The sequence below is a fragment of the Podarcis erhardii genome (assembly GCF_964252035.2).
Source record: "Podarcis erhardii genome assembly, chromosome: 10".
Lineage (NCBI taxonomy): Eukaryota > Metazoa > Chordata > Lepidosauria > Squamata > Lacertidae > Podarcis > Podarcis erhardii.
The window spans coordinates 75,354,241-75,373,032 of record NC_138500.1 but is presented as its reverse complement, the minus strand read 5'-3'; the positions used below and the strand labels follow the sequence as shown (position 1 = coordinate 75,373,032).

The following is an 18,792-nucleotide window of genomic DNA, read 5'->3' as shown; positions in this document are numbered from 1 at the left end:
CAAGGGTCTTAACAGAAAACTGAGATCTGTGCTAAGATCATTTCTTTGAATGTTCAGAAATAGCAGCCATGGAAGTGGGCAATTCAGATGAGATCTAGAGAACAGTTTTCCCATTGAATTTGCCCCATTAGGGAGAACCTGGAAGGGCATTATATACTGTATCTAATAGAGCAAACTGTAGATTTGGCTGGGAAATTCTGCTGGGACCAACACACATAAAGTATATTAACTTAATGATGGCAACTGCTCCAGCTGATCTATATTGTCTAATGCAGCCTTTGCCAGTCTGGTGCCCTCCAAACGTTTTGAACAGCCTTGAACAAGTCATCTTGATACAGTGGTACCTTGGTTTAAGAACAGCTTAGTTTATGAACAACTTGGATTAAGAACACTGCAAACCCAGAAGTAGGTGATTTGGTTTGTGAATTTTGCCTTGGAATAAGAAAGTTTTGCTTCCTGTTGAGTGTGTTCCATTTGTAAATTGACTCCCCCACTGCTATGGGAAAGGACACCTTGGTTTAAGAACACTTTGGTTTAAGAACAGACTTCCGGAATGGATTAAGTTCGTAAACCAAGGTACCACTGTACATTCAATACAGTGGTACCACAGGATGTGAACGGGATCCGTTCCAGAGCCCCGTTCGCATCCCGAACAGAACATAAGACACAACAGCGTGTCCGCATGTGCCTCGTTTCGCCGCTTCCGCGCATGCGCGTGATGTCATTTTGAGCGTCTGCGCATGGGCAAGCGGCGAACCCTGGAAGTAAGGTGCTCCATTACTTCCGGGTCGCCGCGGAGCACAACCTGAAAGCGCTCAACCTGAAGCGTATTTATCCCGAGGTATGACTGTATTATCAACCTGTGTAATCCAACTTGCCTGCTTGATCTAGCTAGATTATCAGTGCCATCTGCTGGAGACATGCAAACATGACTTGAAGTTCTTTAATTGTCATGATAATTGAAATATTTTGCATATGATGCTATTCCTGGGATGGAGTCTGCTACCTTCTGCACACAAGCTAATCAGGCCTCCCTCCGTTTTCCTTATTTTCACAGAATACTAATTTGCCTTACCATTTGAAGACAAATGAAATGGGTCATTTGCAAACAGACTGGATGCTCATTGGCAGCCTTCATGTACTGCCTGAATGTTGAGACATAGCCTCCAACACTCTGCTGATTATTTCTTTTTTAAAAAAAGAAGTAAAAATTTGTGTAGTTATCAGCTCAATAAGGATCACTGGCTAATGTACATGCAATCAACAGCAACTGCTGTATTCCTTTATTTTACAAGAGCCTCTCCTGCAGTGATGTAAGCAAACAGAGTACAGTGTCTATTCTTCTAGGCAAAAATAAATGGGAAAGCACAGTGCCCTGCAGGAAAATGCTGCAGCTGAAGTGCTCATCAGGCATTTCCAGACTGGTGTTATTTGGCAGGTGGGATTCAATCACATCTTGGCAAATTGAGATTGCAGAGTTTAAAGTAGAATAACAAATTATTAGGAAGGAATGCTCAATAAACAGCCAGCATTTTTGAACCTTCCCACAAACTTTGTGTAAATATATCAGGATGAATCCTCAATAAACAGGCTAGTTTGGAAGTGACCCTATTCAAGATTCTGGCCCAAGAGCCATACCTTTCTCCAGTCTTTTTCCTCTTCCTTGTGGCTTATTGCCATCCCCAACATTCATTCAGCATTCCATTAGCACTGAGCATGCTCAGTCATCACCAGGCTGTTTTTGAGTCCTGTCCCCACTCCCAGATTCTCCCCCCTAAAGTGTTTTTGTACTTATGCCAGTCTTGGGATTCTGAGCTATGGTCCTTCCCCATGGGCAATGAACAGATATATCTTTTTTAAAAAATTCCTAACATTTAGACTTGTCCTTTAAAAAACAAAGAATAGGTCCTAGCTCATTCCACTAGCTGAACAGCAGTTGACAATGATTTTTAAAAATGCATTAATTATGCCACCACTCCATATGATGTGGTGACATTCATTCTGTGGTACTGCTGGGAAAAGCACCCAACTTTCAAAATTATACTTAAATTTGGAAGGGTCTGCTCTTCATGGTGCTTTAAGTTCCCTGCTGCTTGGGAGAAAAGCTCAGACAGTCTGAATGCATAGCATACTCTTATCTTGACAAGAAGGCAAAGATATTTAACTGTGCCCGTTTCTCTGCAGTTCCCTATCTGCTCTTTATATAGGCTGCTAGAAAAGCAATGCATTTCTCAGAAATTGTTAAAACTAATTTGCAATTTACTGCAGCACTGATGTTGACGATTAGAGGTCATGGCACTGGACCAAAAAGTAGAAGTAGCAGAGGAAGACTGCAGCTGAGATAAATAATGGCCTTAAGTAAAGGCTCCCAAAAAGTGTGTGACAGCTCCCTGTCTCAAACAAAGCACTGCAGAGCTGGAAGGAATTGTGTAAGCTGGATGACATTCAGTTTGCAGCAAGGAAACATCCTCCATGTTATATGATTCCTAACAGATTGTTCCATTTTAATAGAAGAACAGAGCTACTAATCACACAGCTCTGCCTTCACCAACCTGCTGCCCTCCAGTCTTATGGACTAGTGGCCGAGACGGATGGGCGTTGTGGTCCAAAACACGGTTGGTGGAGGCCAACACAGATGCAGAGCTAAATCTGCCCAAGTATAAGGCTAGACATCCCTTCCAGCTGGGGCTGCATGTGGCATGATGTTGGATGAAGCACTTGCCACAAAATTAGTTTCTGATTTCTTTTTTAACAGCATGTTTTTACTGTTTAAAATGTAGGCTTGACAATGGAGCGATGCCTGCTGAAATCACAGAAGCCACCAGAGAAATGGCTGCATAACCTCAAGAGGAAAACAGAGAGGAAAACAGTTTTGCATTGCAAAGGCTTGAAGGAAAGCAGGACCCCTAACAAGAGAGACCAAATAGGCTTAGTTGGGGTCATGAAGAGTCTGACAGGACTAAACAACAACTTTTTCTCATCTCCCCCCTGCTCTGGCCTCATCGGAGGCTGTCTTGGCTGAAGGGTACCAGGAGGGGAAGCGGTGCCTATTGCTTTGCAGAGCGCTCAAATTAAGGGCCCCTTTGCCCGTTTATTCTAGGCATTTGTATCCCACCTTCCTTCCAAGGACCTCAGGGTGCCATAGTCTGGGCGGATGCCAACATATATAAACACCTAATAAAGCATTACACATTTTTAAAAGCCTTCCCCAGCCAGTGCGAAATGTGGTCTCCTTCAGCAGCCCGACTCCCAGCCCTCAGTCGAGAGCTAGGAGTGGAGAGCGAGCGGGGCGCGGCGCTGGGCAGGCGCAACGCGGCCACTTCGGGGCGAAGGAAGATCGCGGCGCGGGGCCTGGAACCGGAGCCGCCCTCGGGGCGCGGAGGAGAAGGGCCCGCCAGCCGCCGCAGCCAGGAGCCGCCGCCGCCGCCGCCGCTCCCGTCAGCTGAGCGGCCCGAGGGGCAAGGCCGGCCTCCCGCCAGCGCCTCTTCCGCGTCGCCGCCCGAGGAGGAGGAGGGCCGGCAGCTGCGGAACTCGGGCCCGAGGAGCGGCGGGGCCGCGGCCTGGTGAGGGGGCCCAGCCCCGGGGCAGAGCCGGGCGCGGCGCGGGGCGGGGAGACGGGGGCGCGCGGGGAGCGGCCGGGAGGGCATTGGGAGAAGGGCGGGCTCCGGGGGAAAGCCCAGGCGGAGCCCGACGGGGGTCTGGCGCGCCTCCCTTGGCCCCTCCTGCAGCCCCGCCGGGTCCTGTCGCCAGGCTCGCGCCCCAGCCAGATCACCCCCGGAGGCACACTCCATTGCCGGCTGTGCCTCTCCGGCGGCTGGGTGTCCAACCTTGATGAGAAATCTTCCCTGCAGTTGCAAAGCCTGCGCCCCTCAGGGCTCCCAGCTGCAGTCCCAACCCCCCCAGTAGGCAGCCTTGGTGGGGCATGGGCAGTCGGGGTGATCCTGCTCTGCCCCCCTCCCCTTGCCCCCCCCCCCGCCCAGAAACTTCTGAACATCCTTCTGACCAAGGTCTACAGAAGGGCTGATGAGAACTATGTGTACTAATTAGTACAATGTTTTCATTCATCAAAATTTCATAGCCCAAATAACTCCTCGTGTATATAAACCACAGCCCAATGGAAGGTGTATTATTATACTGTAATTATCTATTTTTTCTTTCTCTGCAAAGTAACTGTAGCAATGTCCAAGAAGCCATTAAATTGTCTGGCTGGTAATGGGCAGTGTAGCAAGACTGAGGTGGAAAATGGGCATCCAAGCGTGCCGCCTCCCCCACTCGGCACATCCACGGTTGAGGAGATGGTCCAGCAGATGAAAGAGCTCATTACCGAGAACAATGAGCTTAAAGGTGAACAACTGACATTGCATGCACTTCCACATGGCTTCACGGAGATGGCCTTGAAGTAAACTTGTTTGGCCTTCAATGCTCGGCTTGCTTGAGCCAGTTGCCCTCTGACTGAGTGCTGCGTGGGGCAGCAGATCCCGATGTAGAGCTTCATTCCCCACTTGTTCCTGATGTAGATCTTCACCCTCTCCCGCTTCCCTGGTGGGGAGAGGGGGAGCCCGTTTGTGTTTTGCCTCAGGTGGCAAAGTGTCTCGGGCGAGCCCTGCCCTCTTCAGTGAATTTTGCCTATATCCAGGTTCTGGTTTGGGGAGGGAGAGTATATTGATACATGCTAATGCACTATTTTGGCATGTCCCAACAGAAGCCATGAGGCAGCGTAATCAAGCTATGAAGGATCGCTTTGAGGAGCTTTCCACATGGAGAGAGAAGCTGAAAGAAGAGCGGGAGTTCTATGAAACTAAATTCAAGGAAGCCAGGCAGTGCTTGGCAACCAAATGTGTAGAGAATGAAGCCCTGAAAGAGCAACTCCAGACTCTGGAAGAGAGAGAGGAAGGGTCCACAAAGGTAAATAAAACCATGAGTGTGTGTGCATGCATGGGGCACAGCTATAAAAACTGGCACAGCTAGAGAAACTTTTTTTTATTGCCGGACAAACAACAACAACAGCAGAGACTGTGAATAGCTAACTGTCCAAGGCTGCAGTAGTAAGTGCAGTTCATATTCTTTATTACATTGATTTGTCACTAACTACATAAAATGCTTCGAAATGACTTGCAGTTTTGGTGGGTGTGTGTGTAAACACACACACACACACACACACACACACACATATATATATATATGCACACACACAGTTGTACCTTGGTTCTTGAACGTAATCCGTTCTGGAAGTCTGTTTGACTTCTGAAACATTCAGAAGCCAAGGCGCAGCTTCCAATTGGCTGCAGGAGCTTCCTGCACTCAACTGGAAGCTGCATCGGACGTTCAGCTTCTGAAAAAAAGTCGTAAACTGGAACACTTACTTCCGGGTTTTCAGTGTTCAGGAGCCAAAACGTACGAGCACCAAGGCATTTGAGAACCAAGGTACAACTGTATATGCCAAAAGTTTAAAACAGATCAAAGGAATAAAACAATAAGATTTACAATCTGCAATATTATAAAGGGGGAAGATAAACACATAGGCACTAGATGGCTGGAATAGAAATTTTAATACAAATAAATAAGGCGGCAGGGGCAGAGAGCTTGGGCTTAGATGAACTCAGTTATTCTTGTTGTTATTATTTATTGCATTTATATAGTGCCCTATACCCGGTGGTCTCAGGGCAGCTCACAGAACAAAATCAAAATATAAAACCACAATATATATAATGAAAAGAAAAACAACAATATATATAATCAAAAGAAAAACAACAACCCAATAACAACCCCCCCCCCAAAAGAACCACATTTTAAAAGGGCCTAGTTAATATGTGGCACGTCCTTCACACTCTCCTTCTCTAACCCTCTCCGTCTAAACGGCTTCTCCTAGGGATGCACGGTTTCCCAAAAGGAGATGGCCCAGGAGCTGGAGCAGCTGAGGATGCAAGTGGTGAAGCTGCAGGCTGAGAAGGCCGATCTGGTTGCCATCATTTCAGAGCTGCAGCTTAAGCTCAACACTGGAGCTGATGACTCATTTGTGGAGATCAGGTTGCACGTAAGCGAGAGCTGTCCCTTCTCCCAGAGAAAAAAATGCATGGCAGGTGCTGTCGGTTGGTCTGGAAGCAGTTGTGCAGTTGGGGAATCTCTGGGCTTCATAGTCTTATGGTGTACCCCCCCCCCGACTTTTGGTAGTAATGTTCATTATTTCAAAATGTGGGAAGTCAGCCCACTGATGTTGGAGGGGGGAGAATCCCGCTCATCAGCTGACAGGGGCCCTGAGCTTTTAATCAAAAGTCCTACCCTGACAGCACCGCTGTCTAGAAATCTCAGCACTCTGGCTTAACTGAGTTGTAGATTGGGCTTTGTTGGTTCATATTATTATTGACCTAGTGTCTTCCGTGTGTATTTTCTTAGATGATGTTAGAGGAAGATTAATGCAATGCATCACATAACTGCAACATGTCAGATTCAGAGTTGTCATGTTCTCCCCTTCCAATTTTCCACAGGAAGGAGAATTAAATGGAGGTGTGAAAGAAATTCAAGACCTTCGTGGCAAAACAATGAGGGATGCAGCTGCCTATGGGTAAGTAGAATTCCTGGGCTGCTCCTAATGGTAGATTTTGATTTGTGCTACCCTTCCTGGTCTTCTGTTAGAGAAAGGGGTTTAAAAGAAGAAGAGTGAAGTGCAGCACTCCAGCTACTGCTCTGCTCTGCTCTCTTCTATTTTGTCAAAACAGGAGCAGATCTCTGGATGAAGCAAAAAAAAAGTTGGAAACCGAAGAGTTGACTGTCAGCCAGCTTCTTCATTGCCTCAGGAGCGAGACCCAGAAGAGAGAAGCCTTGGAAAAGGAGCTCCAGGAGCAGAAGGAAAGGTGGCAACCATCTATAGTTTATAATTATTGGCTTGAATCCAACATTAGTCATACTCAGAGGAGACCTATTGAAGTTAATGGACCTCAGGTGGTCATGTCCATTATTTTCAATGGGTCTAAGCACTGTTAACGTTGAATACAATCCATTTTCAGTGTTTTGATGTATAGATATGATCTCAAACAAGGCTGTTAAGTCCTAAACTTAAAATCGTATTTCTGAGTGTTTCCCCTAAGCATTTCACACATGTTGACCCTGTCATCTGTTCAGCTACACTGTAAGGCAATTAATGCTGTTTTTGTAAGCCCCTAATAACCTAAGTTGCATCTAAAGTGTTAGAGATTTTAATATTTATATTTATGGCATTTATATCCTGCCTTTTTCTCCAAGGAGCTCAAGGTGGGGTGTACATGGTTCTCCCCCTCCTCATTTAATCTCCACAACAACGCAGTGGTTGGCCCAAGGTCACCCAGTGAGTTTCATGAAGGCTGAGTGGGGATTTGAACCCTGGTCTCCCAGGTCCTACTCCAAAACTCTAACCATTATACTACTTTAAAAGGTAAAGGTAAAGGACCCCTGACAGTTAAGTCCAGTCGCGAACGACTCTGGGGTTGCAGCGCTCATCTCACTTTACTGGCCAAGGGAGCCAACGTTTGTCCGCAGACAGTTTTTCCGGGTCATGTGGCCAGCATAACTAAGCCGCTTCTGGCGAAACCAGAGCAGCACACGGAAATCCTGTTTACCTTCCAGCAAGAAGGTATTTATCTACTTGCACTTTGTGCTTTTGAACAGCTAGGTTGGCTGGAGCAGGGACTGAGCGACGGGAGCTCACTCCGTCGCAGGGATTTGAACCGCCGACCTTCTGATCAGCAAGCCCAAGAGGCTCAGTGGTTTGGACCTCCCATTATACTACTTACTATATATATATAGTATAAAAATATATATATATATTTATAAACACCTTTTAAATGTTTTAAAACCTTTTAAAATAAACACCTTTTAAATGTTTTAGTAGCATGAAAAAACAATTACAGTCATACCTCAGGTTAAATGTGCTTCAGGTTGAGTGTTTTCAGGTTTCGCTCCGCGGCAACCCGGAAGTAACGGAGCGCGTTACTTCCGGGTTCCACCACTCACGCATGCGCAGACGCTCAAAATGACGCTTCAGGATGCAAACAGGGCTCCGGAACGGATCCCATTCACATCCAGAGGTACCACTGTATTCCTCTTAGTTCACTGGCAACTGTTTGTTCTACTCTACAAGAGAGAATGCCCTGTAGCTGGAGTGGTTTTGACCTGTGCTACCTACACATTCCCCCAAATGCAGCAATCTTGTATCCTTGTGTTGACAGTGAACAGATTCCACAATGAATCCCACTTGCTTTAGGAGTGGAGAAGGGCTTCTGGAAAATATCATTGACTGTCACATGTTCTCATGACCTTTCCCATCAAATCTATAGCAATATGACTTACATACTAATATGTTTAAATTGGGATTGGATTCTTGTGTTTCACAGACTTCTCTTAGAAAATAAAACTGCAGAGAAAGGCACTCAGATGGAACCTGAGGAGGAGGAAGTAAAAGAGAGAGCAGAAAGCGTAAGTGTGGCTCATCTATTAATGCACCATGCCAGTCATGCTTGTTTGTTGGTAGCTTTTCGGTAGACTTGTCCTTCCTACGGATGGGCTCTAGAAGGCTCGTCACCCAATGGGCAGAGTGAACTTTCGAAAGTTTCTCATGCCTTCATTTGCATGCAGCTGCCCACTAATGCAAATGCTGATCTGGACCATTGGGTCTCAGAATATCTCACACATTCTGGGTGATGCTGTAAACTTGCCTCTGGGAAACTTGACAGGCAGAGTTCCATGGCCTCATTGAACTGGAGGTGACACCACCTATATTTCACCAATGGTTTGGCCTTACCCATGTAGACACCAAATGAGGGAGGTTAGGGGAGTCGGTGTGGATGCCTTGCAGCTCAGGGTCTGTGTGGCTTCCTCAAAGAGATTCATCTTCCCTCAAGCTAGGAACAATTGTTTGCTTGGTAGAAACAGTTGGGAATGCAAATTGGTTTTGCAGAAGCTGCTTGCCCCATTATAGAAATGGCTCTTGTGCCTATCTTGCCTCTGCTGCAGACAAGAGGCTCTTTCTTATGTGTATATTCAGAATATTTAAACTCAAATCTGCTACTAGTGACATGCTTTTCTGACTAATTATGCAAAAAACTAGAAGCATAATAGCGGGGCTCAACCTGTGTTTTTAGGTGGATTTGCCTGTTTCTTGCAGGTGGGTGATGAAGTAGAGACTCTGAACCTACAAGTGTCTGCCCTGTTCAAAGAACTTCAGGAGACACATGCTAAATTAAAAGATGCTGAGATAATCCAGAAGAAGCTGCAACAGAAGTAAGAGTGCTGTTGAATTACATATCAGAACAGGCCCTTATATTTTCTTGAGGCAGAGCATCCCTCAAGGGGTGCAACCAGTTTCTGGCAGAGCATTTCTCTCCCTCCATTCACTCCTTGGTGAAGTCCCCCATGATCTTCCCAGGTGCCAGGCTCTCGAGAGACAGCAACATGGTGAAAGTGCTGGAGACCTGGATGAGAAGCAGCAGCTGCTGTACACCATTAAGAAGCTGGAGCTTCAAGTGGAGAGCATGCAGTCAGAAATCAAGCTGGAGGAAGCCAGAGCAAACGAAGAGCAGTGAGTATGGGCTCAGGAGCAGGTGCTGAGAAAGTGAGACTCGAAATGTGGCTGCGATGCACGCCTTCTATTTCTGCCTCCATGATTGTCACTGCTGATCAGCTAAACTGAGCTTTCAAAGAAGAATCTGACCAAAAAAAAAATCCTTCTCTTTAGGGAAACCCGTGGTGCTGATTAGGTTTCCAACTGAAATTGCCCTACCTTGGTTATTCATTGTTTGAAGAAAAGGTATAGGGCCTCTTCTTGCATTGCATTTTACAAGTATACATTCAGTCTCTCCCCTCTCCCCCAATATATGTAGAGAAAATGTGAATATGATAAAATGATACACTTGTCAGAGGATTTGCTGTAGATCCCTGTCCTGGTGTACATTCTGTGACAAGCCCCGGTTTGTTGAAGTGCAATATGTGAAAGGGTCCTAAGGCTGCCACACAGTCTACATGTATTTTGTTGTTGAAATTTAATACACCGAGAAATTATCTCTGTTTTATTGAGGAACTGTGAAATCATTGAAGGACACAAGTGAACAAAGCAGAAGGTCATCAAATAAGCCTTTCTTCCTAAAATTGCTTATTTTCATATGTACTTGTCTTCCAACAGACAGAAATTTAACACATTGCAGGATGCTTATAGCAAGCTTGTACCTGAACTGACCAAAGCAAAGCAGACAGTTGAAGAACTAAAAGACAAAGAGGTAAGCCTTGCTCTAAAGAATAGTCCCAGTGCTATGTAAGGAAGTGGAATGAACAGCATTTCCACCCCCTTTGTGAAAGTTCCTTCGGGGTTCAATAGGGTCAGAACATGCAGGAGGTGCCCATATCTCCCAGTTGCTCTGCTTGGTTCCAGCTGTGTTGCGCAAAGTGCTTTCTTCCATTTGTATTCTTAATAATAAAATGCAACAGCAAAAATGACTAAAAATAGCAACATTAGACAGTACTGAAGTTTAGCACAGCATTAATAAAGACTTCCCTGATTTAAGTAGTGTAGAAGAGAAAAAAGAAAGAAGACTAAAGAAGAAGTGCAATTGATAAAAGATAACTGTGGGAGAGGTAGGTTATGACATGTGCATTTATGCTTTAGAGCATTTATTGGTATGGGAGCAGAAAATGGGGAGGGATGACGGCACTTAGGATGATGGCATCCTAAGGAGAGATCATGGTCTCCTTCACCTGCAACAGTGGTGGAGCCATACTTTTCCATTCTTTAGGACACTGTTTTCCAGACAGGAGTAGTAGAACTGGATGCAGAGCCCCACATAACCAAGCTGTGACCACAGTGTTTTCCCCTCCTGATTTTTGCATTGGGAGCAGCTGCTTGCACTGCGATGCAGCTCATTCACGGGTTTAGACTGCCAGGCCACCAGAAGCCATAAGATGTTTCTGATTGCACTGTGTTCCCCGCCCTGATTAAACCTGCTGCAGGCTAAAAGGGTCAATAAGGCTACAGCTGAGGAACTCATTCACAGACTGGATATGGCAGAGGAAGCCCTAGCTGCCAAACAGTTCCAGATAGATGAAATGAAGCAGACCATTGCCAGGCAGGAGGAAGAACTGGAAACTGTGGCTATCCTCCGAGCTCAGGTATGGTAAGGACACCTGTCATGTGGTGGTTGGGTGAAATCCTGCTCCACTCTTAAGCAGAGAGAATGAAATCAATTGACTTAAAATACTTGAGCCCATTCATTTGAGCGGGTCTACTCTTAAGTATGACTAACATTGAAGATAATCCCTTTATTTTGTAAGCTGCCCAGAGTGGCTGGGGAAACCTAGCCAGATGGGCAGGGTATAAATAATAAAATTATTATTATTTATTTTTTCCCCTTTAAAAAGTTTTATTTATTATAACAGGCAAACAAGAATTGATCTTAGAAACTTTAGATATATAGATAAGCTTAAATAAATAAATGTTAATATAAACTCATATGCATGTGTGTATGTGTGCCACTTAACAAAATAATTCAGTACATAAGGATGGACACCCTTGGCGTATATCACTTTGTAAATTAAATTGGGAGGAGAGTGAGCCATTTACATAGACTGTTGTTTGAGGGTTTGTACTACATTAAAGTAATCCAGTTTTTAAACTGTGATCCTATATTATACTTATCAAGGCAATGATTCAAGAGTATTATATAAGAAATACCATTTTACATGGTCAAAAGCTTTTTACACGTTGGGGAAAATAACTGCTTATTGTTCTTGTTTTGACTGTAATATTTTTATGCAATTAATTAGGCATTTGATGTTGATTGCAATTTTCTGCTTTTTAATAAATCCAACTGATTAGTGCTAAGATTATTCAGTCTTTCGGCTATGATTGTAATCCAAATTCTGAAGTCTTGATTGTGTAAAGAAATGAGTTGTTGCTGTTGTTAATTTTCATTTCTATACTGCTTTATTTTTTAAGAAAAAAATCTCAAACCAGTTTACAACCTAGATTAAAGGATCAAATAAAACAATACTGAAGACAGACAAGTATACATTCAAGGCTACATAATTAACAAGAAACTAAAATATTATCTTAAAAGATTTCAAGAGAAAACATTACTAGAGGAAGTTGAATATAAAATGCATACTTAGCAAGAGAATAAAATATTAGCACAACTAGCAAGAGAATAAAATATTATCATAAGCATAGAACATACCTGCAGCTGTTGCTACCAATGGTGGTTCATGGCGGATGATGGCTGAGGAAGCTCGGTGAGGCAGGATCCTTTAGCTAGTACAGCCACCCTTGATTTGGAACAGGATTAGGGCAGCATATTAACTCAGATTGACTCATTTATCTCTTTTTAAAGCACGTTGTGATCTTTATTCCTGTTTGTTCCCTGATTAGATGGAGCTCTATTGTTCTGACTTCCACGCTGAACGAGCAGCACGGGAGAAGATCCACGAGGAAAAGGAGCAATTGGCTGCCCAGCTAGCGTACTTGCTGACAGAGAAGCAAGACCATGAAGATCTCGGAAGGTGAGAAATGGATCAGAGGAAATGTTTAGCTACTGAAACGTTTTCAATATTTTGTGAGAGGAGAGAACAGTGGGACTATTTTTAAAAAAATAAGTTTATTGGGCTGCATCTTTTCTCTCTATTTTCAGTTCTTCACTGCCATGCTGATTGGGGGGGGGCATAAAAATGAGGGTAAGGCATTAGCAATCTCTTTTTTTCTCTCTCTAGGAATATGCTGGCAGAAATGCAAACTCGGCACAGACTCCCATCAGATCAAGGCCATTTTTCTCAAGGAGGTAAAATTAAAAGGGCAAACTGAGAAATTTGCAACACCACAGCTCTTGGTTCACACAGCCAACTCAGGGTGGCATCCAAATAACTTTTACTCCAAGTTGTTGTTGTTGTTTAGTTGTGTCCGACTCTTCGTGACCCCCTGGACCAGAGCACGCCAGGCACTCCTGTCTTCCACTGCCTCCCACAGTTTGGTCAAACTTACATTAGTAGCTTCAAGAACACGGTCCAACCATCTGGTCCTCTATCATCCCCTTCCCCTTGTGCCCTCAATCTTTCCCAACATCAGGGTCTTTTCCAGGGATTACTCCAAGTAGTAGACCCATTGAAATAAAGGACTGTGACCAGACCATTTCATTACCGAGGAGGCAGGTTTAGTTGTTATTTGAGGACTATACCTCTGGGTCTGGTCTTGACCGGACAGATACTGGAATCAGCAAGGGAGACCCACATGACCTGAAGGTGCTGCTGTGCAATGCCAGGTCAATGATTCACAAGACCACTGCCATCCATGACTTGATCATGGATGGAGGACTTGACCTGGCATGTGTAACAGAGACTTGGTTGGATGAAGCAGATGGGCCTGTCCTTGCCGCTGCTTGTCCACCAGGTTTCTCTTATGCCCAGCAACCCAGGCCTTGTGGGCAGGGAAGGGGGGGTTGCAGTGATTTTTAGGAAGTCATTAGCTTGCATCAGGCATCCTATTGGGAAGACCCAGTTCTCTGAGCACATGTTTTGGAAGCTGGGCAATAGGGGCAATAAAGGATTCCTTTTGGTGTACCAGCCTCCCTGCTGCACCAAGGATTCCCTGCCCAAGCTGCTTCAGGTCGTGGCAGATGTTCTCCTGGAGACATCTAGTTTGGTTGTCCTAGGGGATTTTAACATCCACACCAACATAACCTTACAAGGGGCTGCTTGGGACTTCATGGAAAGCATGGCCTCCATGGGGCTGTCCCTGAATAAGTCTGGCCCAACTCATAGCCGCGGACATGCCTTGGACCTGGTGTTCACCTCTATGGATGTGGGTGATCTGACACTAAGTAAAAGTGAAACAAAATAAGTGCCATGGTCAGATCACTTCCTGGTACAACTGGACTTCTCCGCGACCCTTCCCCTCTGCAGGGAGGTGGGACCAATTCGGATGGTCTGCCCCCGCCACTTAATGGATCCAAATGGTTTCCAGAGAGTGGTAAGGGATGTTTTCTCCCATGTTGATGGCCTTTCAGCTGATTCCCTGGTGGCCCGCTGGAATGCGGAGTTAACAGGGCTATCGACTGTCTGGCTCCGAAGCACCCTCTCCGATTGCATGGAACCCAGACAGCCCTGTGGTTTTACCTGGAGCTGAGGGCGATGAAACAATTGTTGAGACAGCTAGAGCGCCGGTGGCGGAAAACTCATTCTGAATCAGACCGGACACGGGCTAGAGCTCAACGTCGAGCCTACCAAGTGGCAATGGCGATGGCGAAGAGGGCCGCCTTCACCGCCTCTATTGCATCTGCAGAAAACAGCAGCAGGAGAGTTTTTCAGGTGGTTCGCAATCTGTCGGAACCACCTGAGTCACCAGAGCCTGGTAGGGACCCAAGATCTCCTGCAATGCTTTTGCAAAGTTTTTTGCAGATAAAGTCGCTCAGATTCAGAAGGAGGTAGACTCCACCGTGGGAGCAGGACCAGAGCGAGAGAGTTTAGTCTTGTTTAGTCTTGTTACATGGGATCAATTCCAATCTGTTACCTCCGAGGATGTGGACAGGCTGCTTGGACGAGTGAAACCACCTGTCTCCTTGTTCCTTGCCCATCCTGGCTGATAAAAGCGAGCTGGGAAGGGCTGAGCAGTGGGATCTGCGGGGTGGTGAATGCATCCCTCTGTGAGGGAGCCTTCCCAGACCCGCTGAAAGAGGCGGTCATTAAACCACTTCTTAAAAAAACATATTTAGACCCGGCCAATATGGCCAACTATCGCCCAGTCTCAAATCCACCATTCTTGGGCAAGGTGATTGAGCGGGTGGTTGCTGAACAACTCCAGGCACACCTGGAAGAAGTGGACCATTTGGATCCCTTCCAGTCAGGATTCAGGCCTCATCATGGGACTGAAACTGCCTTGGTCGTGCTGGTCGATGATCTCCGGCGAGCTAGGGACAAAGGTGAGAGCTGTTTCCTAGTTCTGCTGGATCTTTCAGCAGCTTTTGACACCATCGACCATAACATCCTTCTAGACCGACTATAGGGGTTGGGAGCTGGGGGCACTGTTATATAGTGGTTCCGCTCCTTCCTCCTGGGCCGTGTTCAGAAAGTGGTGGTGGAGGATGAGTGTTCAGACCCCTGGGCTCTCACTTGTGGGGTGCCTCAGGGTTCTGTCCTCTTCCCCATGCTTTTCAACATCTACATGCAGCCGCTGGGAGAGATCATCAGGGGGTTTGGGCTGGGTGTTCATCAGTATGCAGATGACACCCAGCTCTACCTCTCCTTTAAATCAGAACCAGTGAAGGCAGTGAAGGTCCTGTGTGAGTGCCTGGAGGCGGTTGGAGGATGGATGGCGGCTAACAGATTGAGGTTGAATCCTGACAAGACATAAGTACTGTTGGGGGGGGGACAGGGGGCGGGCGGGTGTGGGGGATTCCCTGGTCCTGAATGGGGTAGCTGTGCCCCTGAAGGACCAGGTGCGCAGCCTGGGAGTCATTTTGGACTCACAGTTGTCCATGGAGGCACAGGTTAATTCTGTGTCCAGGGCAGCTATCTACCAGCTCCACCTTGTACTCAGGCTAAGACCCTACCTGCCCGCGGACTGTCTCACCAGAGTGGTGCATGCTCTGGTTATCTCCCGCTTGGACTACTGCAATGCGCTCTACGTGGGGCTACCTTTCAAGGTGACCCGGAAACTGCAATTAATCCAGAATGCAGCAGCTAAATTGGTGACTGGGAGCGGCCGCCAAGACCACATATCACCAGTCTTGAAAGATCTACATTGGCTCCCAGTATGTTTCCGAGTACAATTCAAAGTGCTGGTGTTGACCTTTTTAAACGGCCTCGGTCCAGTATACCTGAAGGAGCGTCTCCACTCCCATCGTTCAGCCCGGACACTGAGGTCCAGCGCTGAGGGCCTTCTGGTGGTTCCCTCACTGTGAGAAGCCAAGTTACAGGGAACCAGGCAGAGGGCCTTTTTGGTAGTGGCTCCCGCCCTGTGGAACGCCCTCCCACTAGATGTCAAAGAGGGAAAAAACTACCAGACTTTTAGAAGACATCTGAAGGCAGCCTTGTTTAGGGAAGTTTTTAATGTTTAATAGACTATTGTATTTTAATATTCTGTTGGAAGCTGCCCAGAGTGGCTGGGCAAACCCAGCCAGATGGGTGGGGTATAAATAATATATTATTATTAATAATTATTTAGGTTCATTAACTTCAGTGGATAACCTCTGGGTAAAACTCAATTGAATGCCACCCTCAGATTTTTGCCATCAGAACTTACTTTTTGCAAACCTATCTATTCCAGCAGCTGTGGATAGACTGTAATTGCTCATTGACTATGCTCCTTGCAGGAGGTCAGAGGACTACCATGTGGATTATTAGACACATCCAAAAAATAGTTCCTCGTGTCGCATATCTGTTGAGATTCCCATAAGTCCAGTTCTCACACAACAGTTTAAGACAGGCTTCCTTAACCTCGGCCCTCCAGATGTTTTTGGCCTACAACTCCCATGATCCCTAGCTAGCAGGACCAGTGGTCAAAACATCTGAAGGGCCGAGTTTGAGGAAGCCCGGTTTAAGAGATAAATCTACTCCTGGGCTGTGTGGCTTCAAAATACATACGCAAGGACTTTTGTATGGTACAGCATTTGAGTCCCATCTGCACTATGCATTTAAAGTAGTATCATACAACTCTAAGCAGTTATGGGCTCCCTCCCCCCCAAGGATCCTGGGAACTGTAGTTTGTTAAGGGAGCTACAGTTGTTTGGTGGCCCACATTTTCTCTTAGGAACTGTCTCCAGAACTCCAAGGGCATAGGGATTGGCTTTGAAATCCACCTGGGAACCCACTTATAAATGTCTTCTGCAATTTGTTGGTTGCTTTATTGTCGGGGGGGGGGGGAATCATGAGGACTCATGCCATAGGTCACTGTTATTGTGGTAGTTTTTTTTTGGCGGGGGAGATATGATGTAAAATCATGCAAGTTCAAGAGGATCCATTTCAATTCTATTGGATCTGACTTTTACTGAGACCCAGTGGGAAAAAGCAAAGTGTGTGTGTGTTCTCTCATTCTTTCTGTGGAAGTGACTTGCGGGAGAGAGGAGAAAAGTTACCTGAGGGGTTGGTGCCCACAGCTCTCTCAAAATTCCCTATGTGCCCACAAGTGCAAAAAGATGAGCAACACTGACTTTTCAACAAGAGGACCTGACCATCTTAATGTTTGTTAATATTATATCTCTTCCTTTCATTCTCAAAAATGAAATTTGTCTCTGCAGAAACAGAAGATCCGGTTTGGCAGCAGCAGCAAAGGAGTGTCCAAATACATTCTTGTCCGAAGTGTGGAATGATTCTTCCTGATATGGACACACTTCAGATTCATGTCATGGACTGTATCATCTAAGCACTGGCCTCAAAAATTCTCAAAGATGAGAAATGCACTTTTTAAACAGAATATGTCCTTAGCAAAGAGCCTGATTTTTGAAATTTAATAGTCTTTTTTCTATTTATTTCAACAGGAATTTTTAGGTTTTCATTTTATGTCTTGTGGGGGAAATGGTTTCCCCCTTTAAAAAGCCAGTTAGCCTCTTTTTTTCTAAGCTGGCTAAAGCTGAGGATGCCAACACCGTAATGATTATTTGAACTAAAATATTTGTAAGAGGTAGAATATAAACTCCTTTGGGTAGTTTTATTGTTTGAGAATCGAAAGGATGTGCATTTATGTATGTGCGTGAACATGTGTGTGTGCCCATTTTAGCAGTCTTCTGGGCATCTGCAAGTGCAACTGAGCCTGTGCAGCTGTTTGTCTGCCTGCATGAGCTCAGGTGCTTCATGAGAGTCCATGTTCTCTGCCTATACATATCTGTGCTTATATACATACAGAATGTGGATGAAAGTGATGGGTTTTTCTTCTCACAGTTGGGAAGAAAGATGGGTCTAGAGAACTTGGTTCTTGAGTTCAGAGGCTATGAAGGTCCCATTTATAAAACTCATGCTTGCTATATGCTCAAATGTGGCTGTTCTCGGTCTGGCCCCTAGGCAGCACATGCCCAGCACTTTTCAAGAGGATAAAGGCGATGGCCTGTGTAGCTTTGGAATGGAATTGAGAACTGTGTTAGGAAGTATCAAGGAGGCAAAAGTGCATCTGACTTCATTTGCCGTTTCACTTAATTCTATTCGGGGGAAACTAAATTGTGGGTTTAATAATACAGTATATTTTAGTAACTGAATACTTGAAGAGGAAATCCTGTAGTCCCTTCAAAGGCACCTTAATGATACAATTGCTCTTTTAAACTATAGACTAAGATTAATTGGTCCTAAAAACATTGTCATGTTGGTATGTTGATAAACCTGGTTTAATATAAAAATAAATGTTTTTTTTAAATTCACCTAACTTTGAAAAAGAGGCAATTTTATGCTTGAAGAAGAGATACTCAATTAGTTCTCATAATTAACAGCAATCCATCAAAAATAAAATTACGTTGCAAAAGCTGGTTTGTATGGGGGGTTTTTCCATTACATTTGCCAGCAGGAACATTGATGCAAGAGACTCGGAAGAGTCAGAGCAGGTTTCTCGAAGCAAGTTGTTGCAGCGAGTGCCGCACTTTAACATTTGGGGGGAAAGAGATGCTGATATTGCGTACCCTCGAGGAGCGCCAGAAAAAAGCAATACCCAGGGGACTCCATTGCAGGGCTGTCCTGACAGTCCTTCCGGCGCAGGGTCAGGCCTTCTCCCTCGCTGTGGGTGAGAGACGCTCTGTCAAAATCCTGGGCTTCTCCGTTGTTCTCCTGGGCACTTCCGCCATGGGGAGCCCCCGTTTGGCAAATCGG

The 18,792-nt window shown here is 45.6% G+C and overlaps 1 protein-coding gene across 1 annotated transcript; it reads left to right on the top strand.

Moving 5' to 3' along the window:
• Positions 1–3,500: 3,500 nt before the first annotated feature.
• On the top strand, positions 3,501–18,451 carry OPTN (optineurin). The gene is made up of 14 exons (XM_081879153.1): positions 3,501–3,563; positions 4,168–4,344; positions 4,703–4,905; positions 5,870–6,034; positions 6,486–6,562; positions 6,717–6,851; positions 8,367–8,448; positions 9,137–9,252; positions 9,398–9,550; positions 10,151–10,244; positions 10,972–11,130; positions 12,386–12,516; positions 12,724–12,791; positions 17,241–18,451. The coding sequence occupies exons 2-14, from the start codon at positions 4,179–4,181 to the stop codon at positions 17,363–17,365; spliced, it is 1,674 nt and encodes a 557-aa protein (XP_081735279.1). The 5' UTR covers positions 3,501–3,563; positions 4,168–4,178; the 3' UTR covers positions 17,366–18,451.
• The last annotated feature ends 341 nt before the right edge of the window (positions 18,452–18,792 follow it).

Coding starts and splice junctions, on each gene's coding strand:
- OPTN (XM_081879153.1), top strand. CDS start 4,179: ATGTCCAAGAAGCCATTAAATTGTCTGGCTGGTAATGGGCAGTGTAGC. Junction 4,345..4,702: donor CGAGAACAATGAGCTTAAAG/GTGAACAACTGA, acceptor ATGTCCCAACAG/AAGCCATGAGGCAGCGTAAT. Junction 6,563..6,716: donor AGGGATGCAGCTGCCTATGG/GTAAGTAGAATT, acceptor TTGTCAAAACAG/GAGCAGATCTCTGGATGAAG.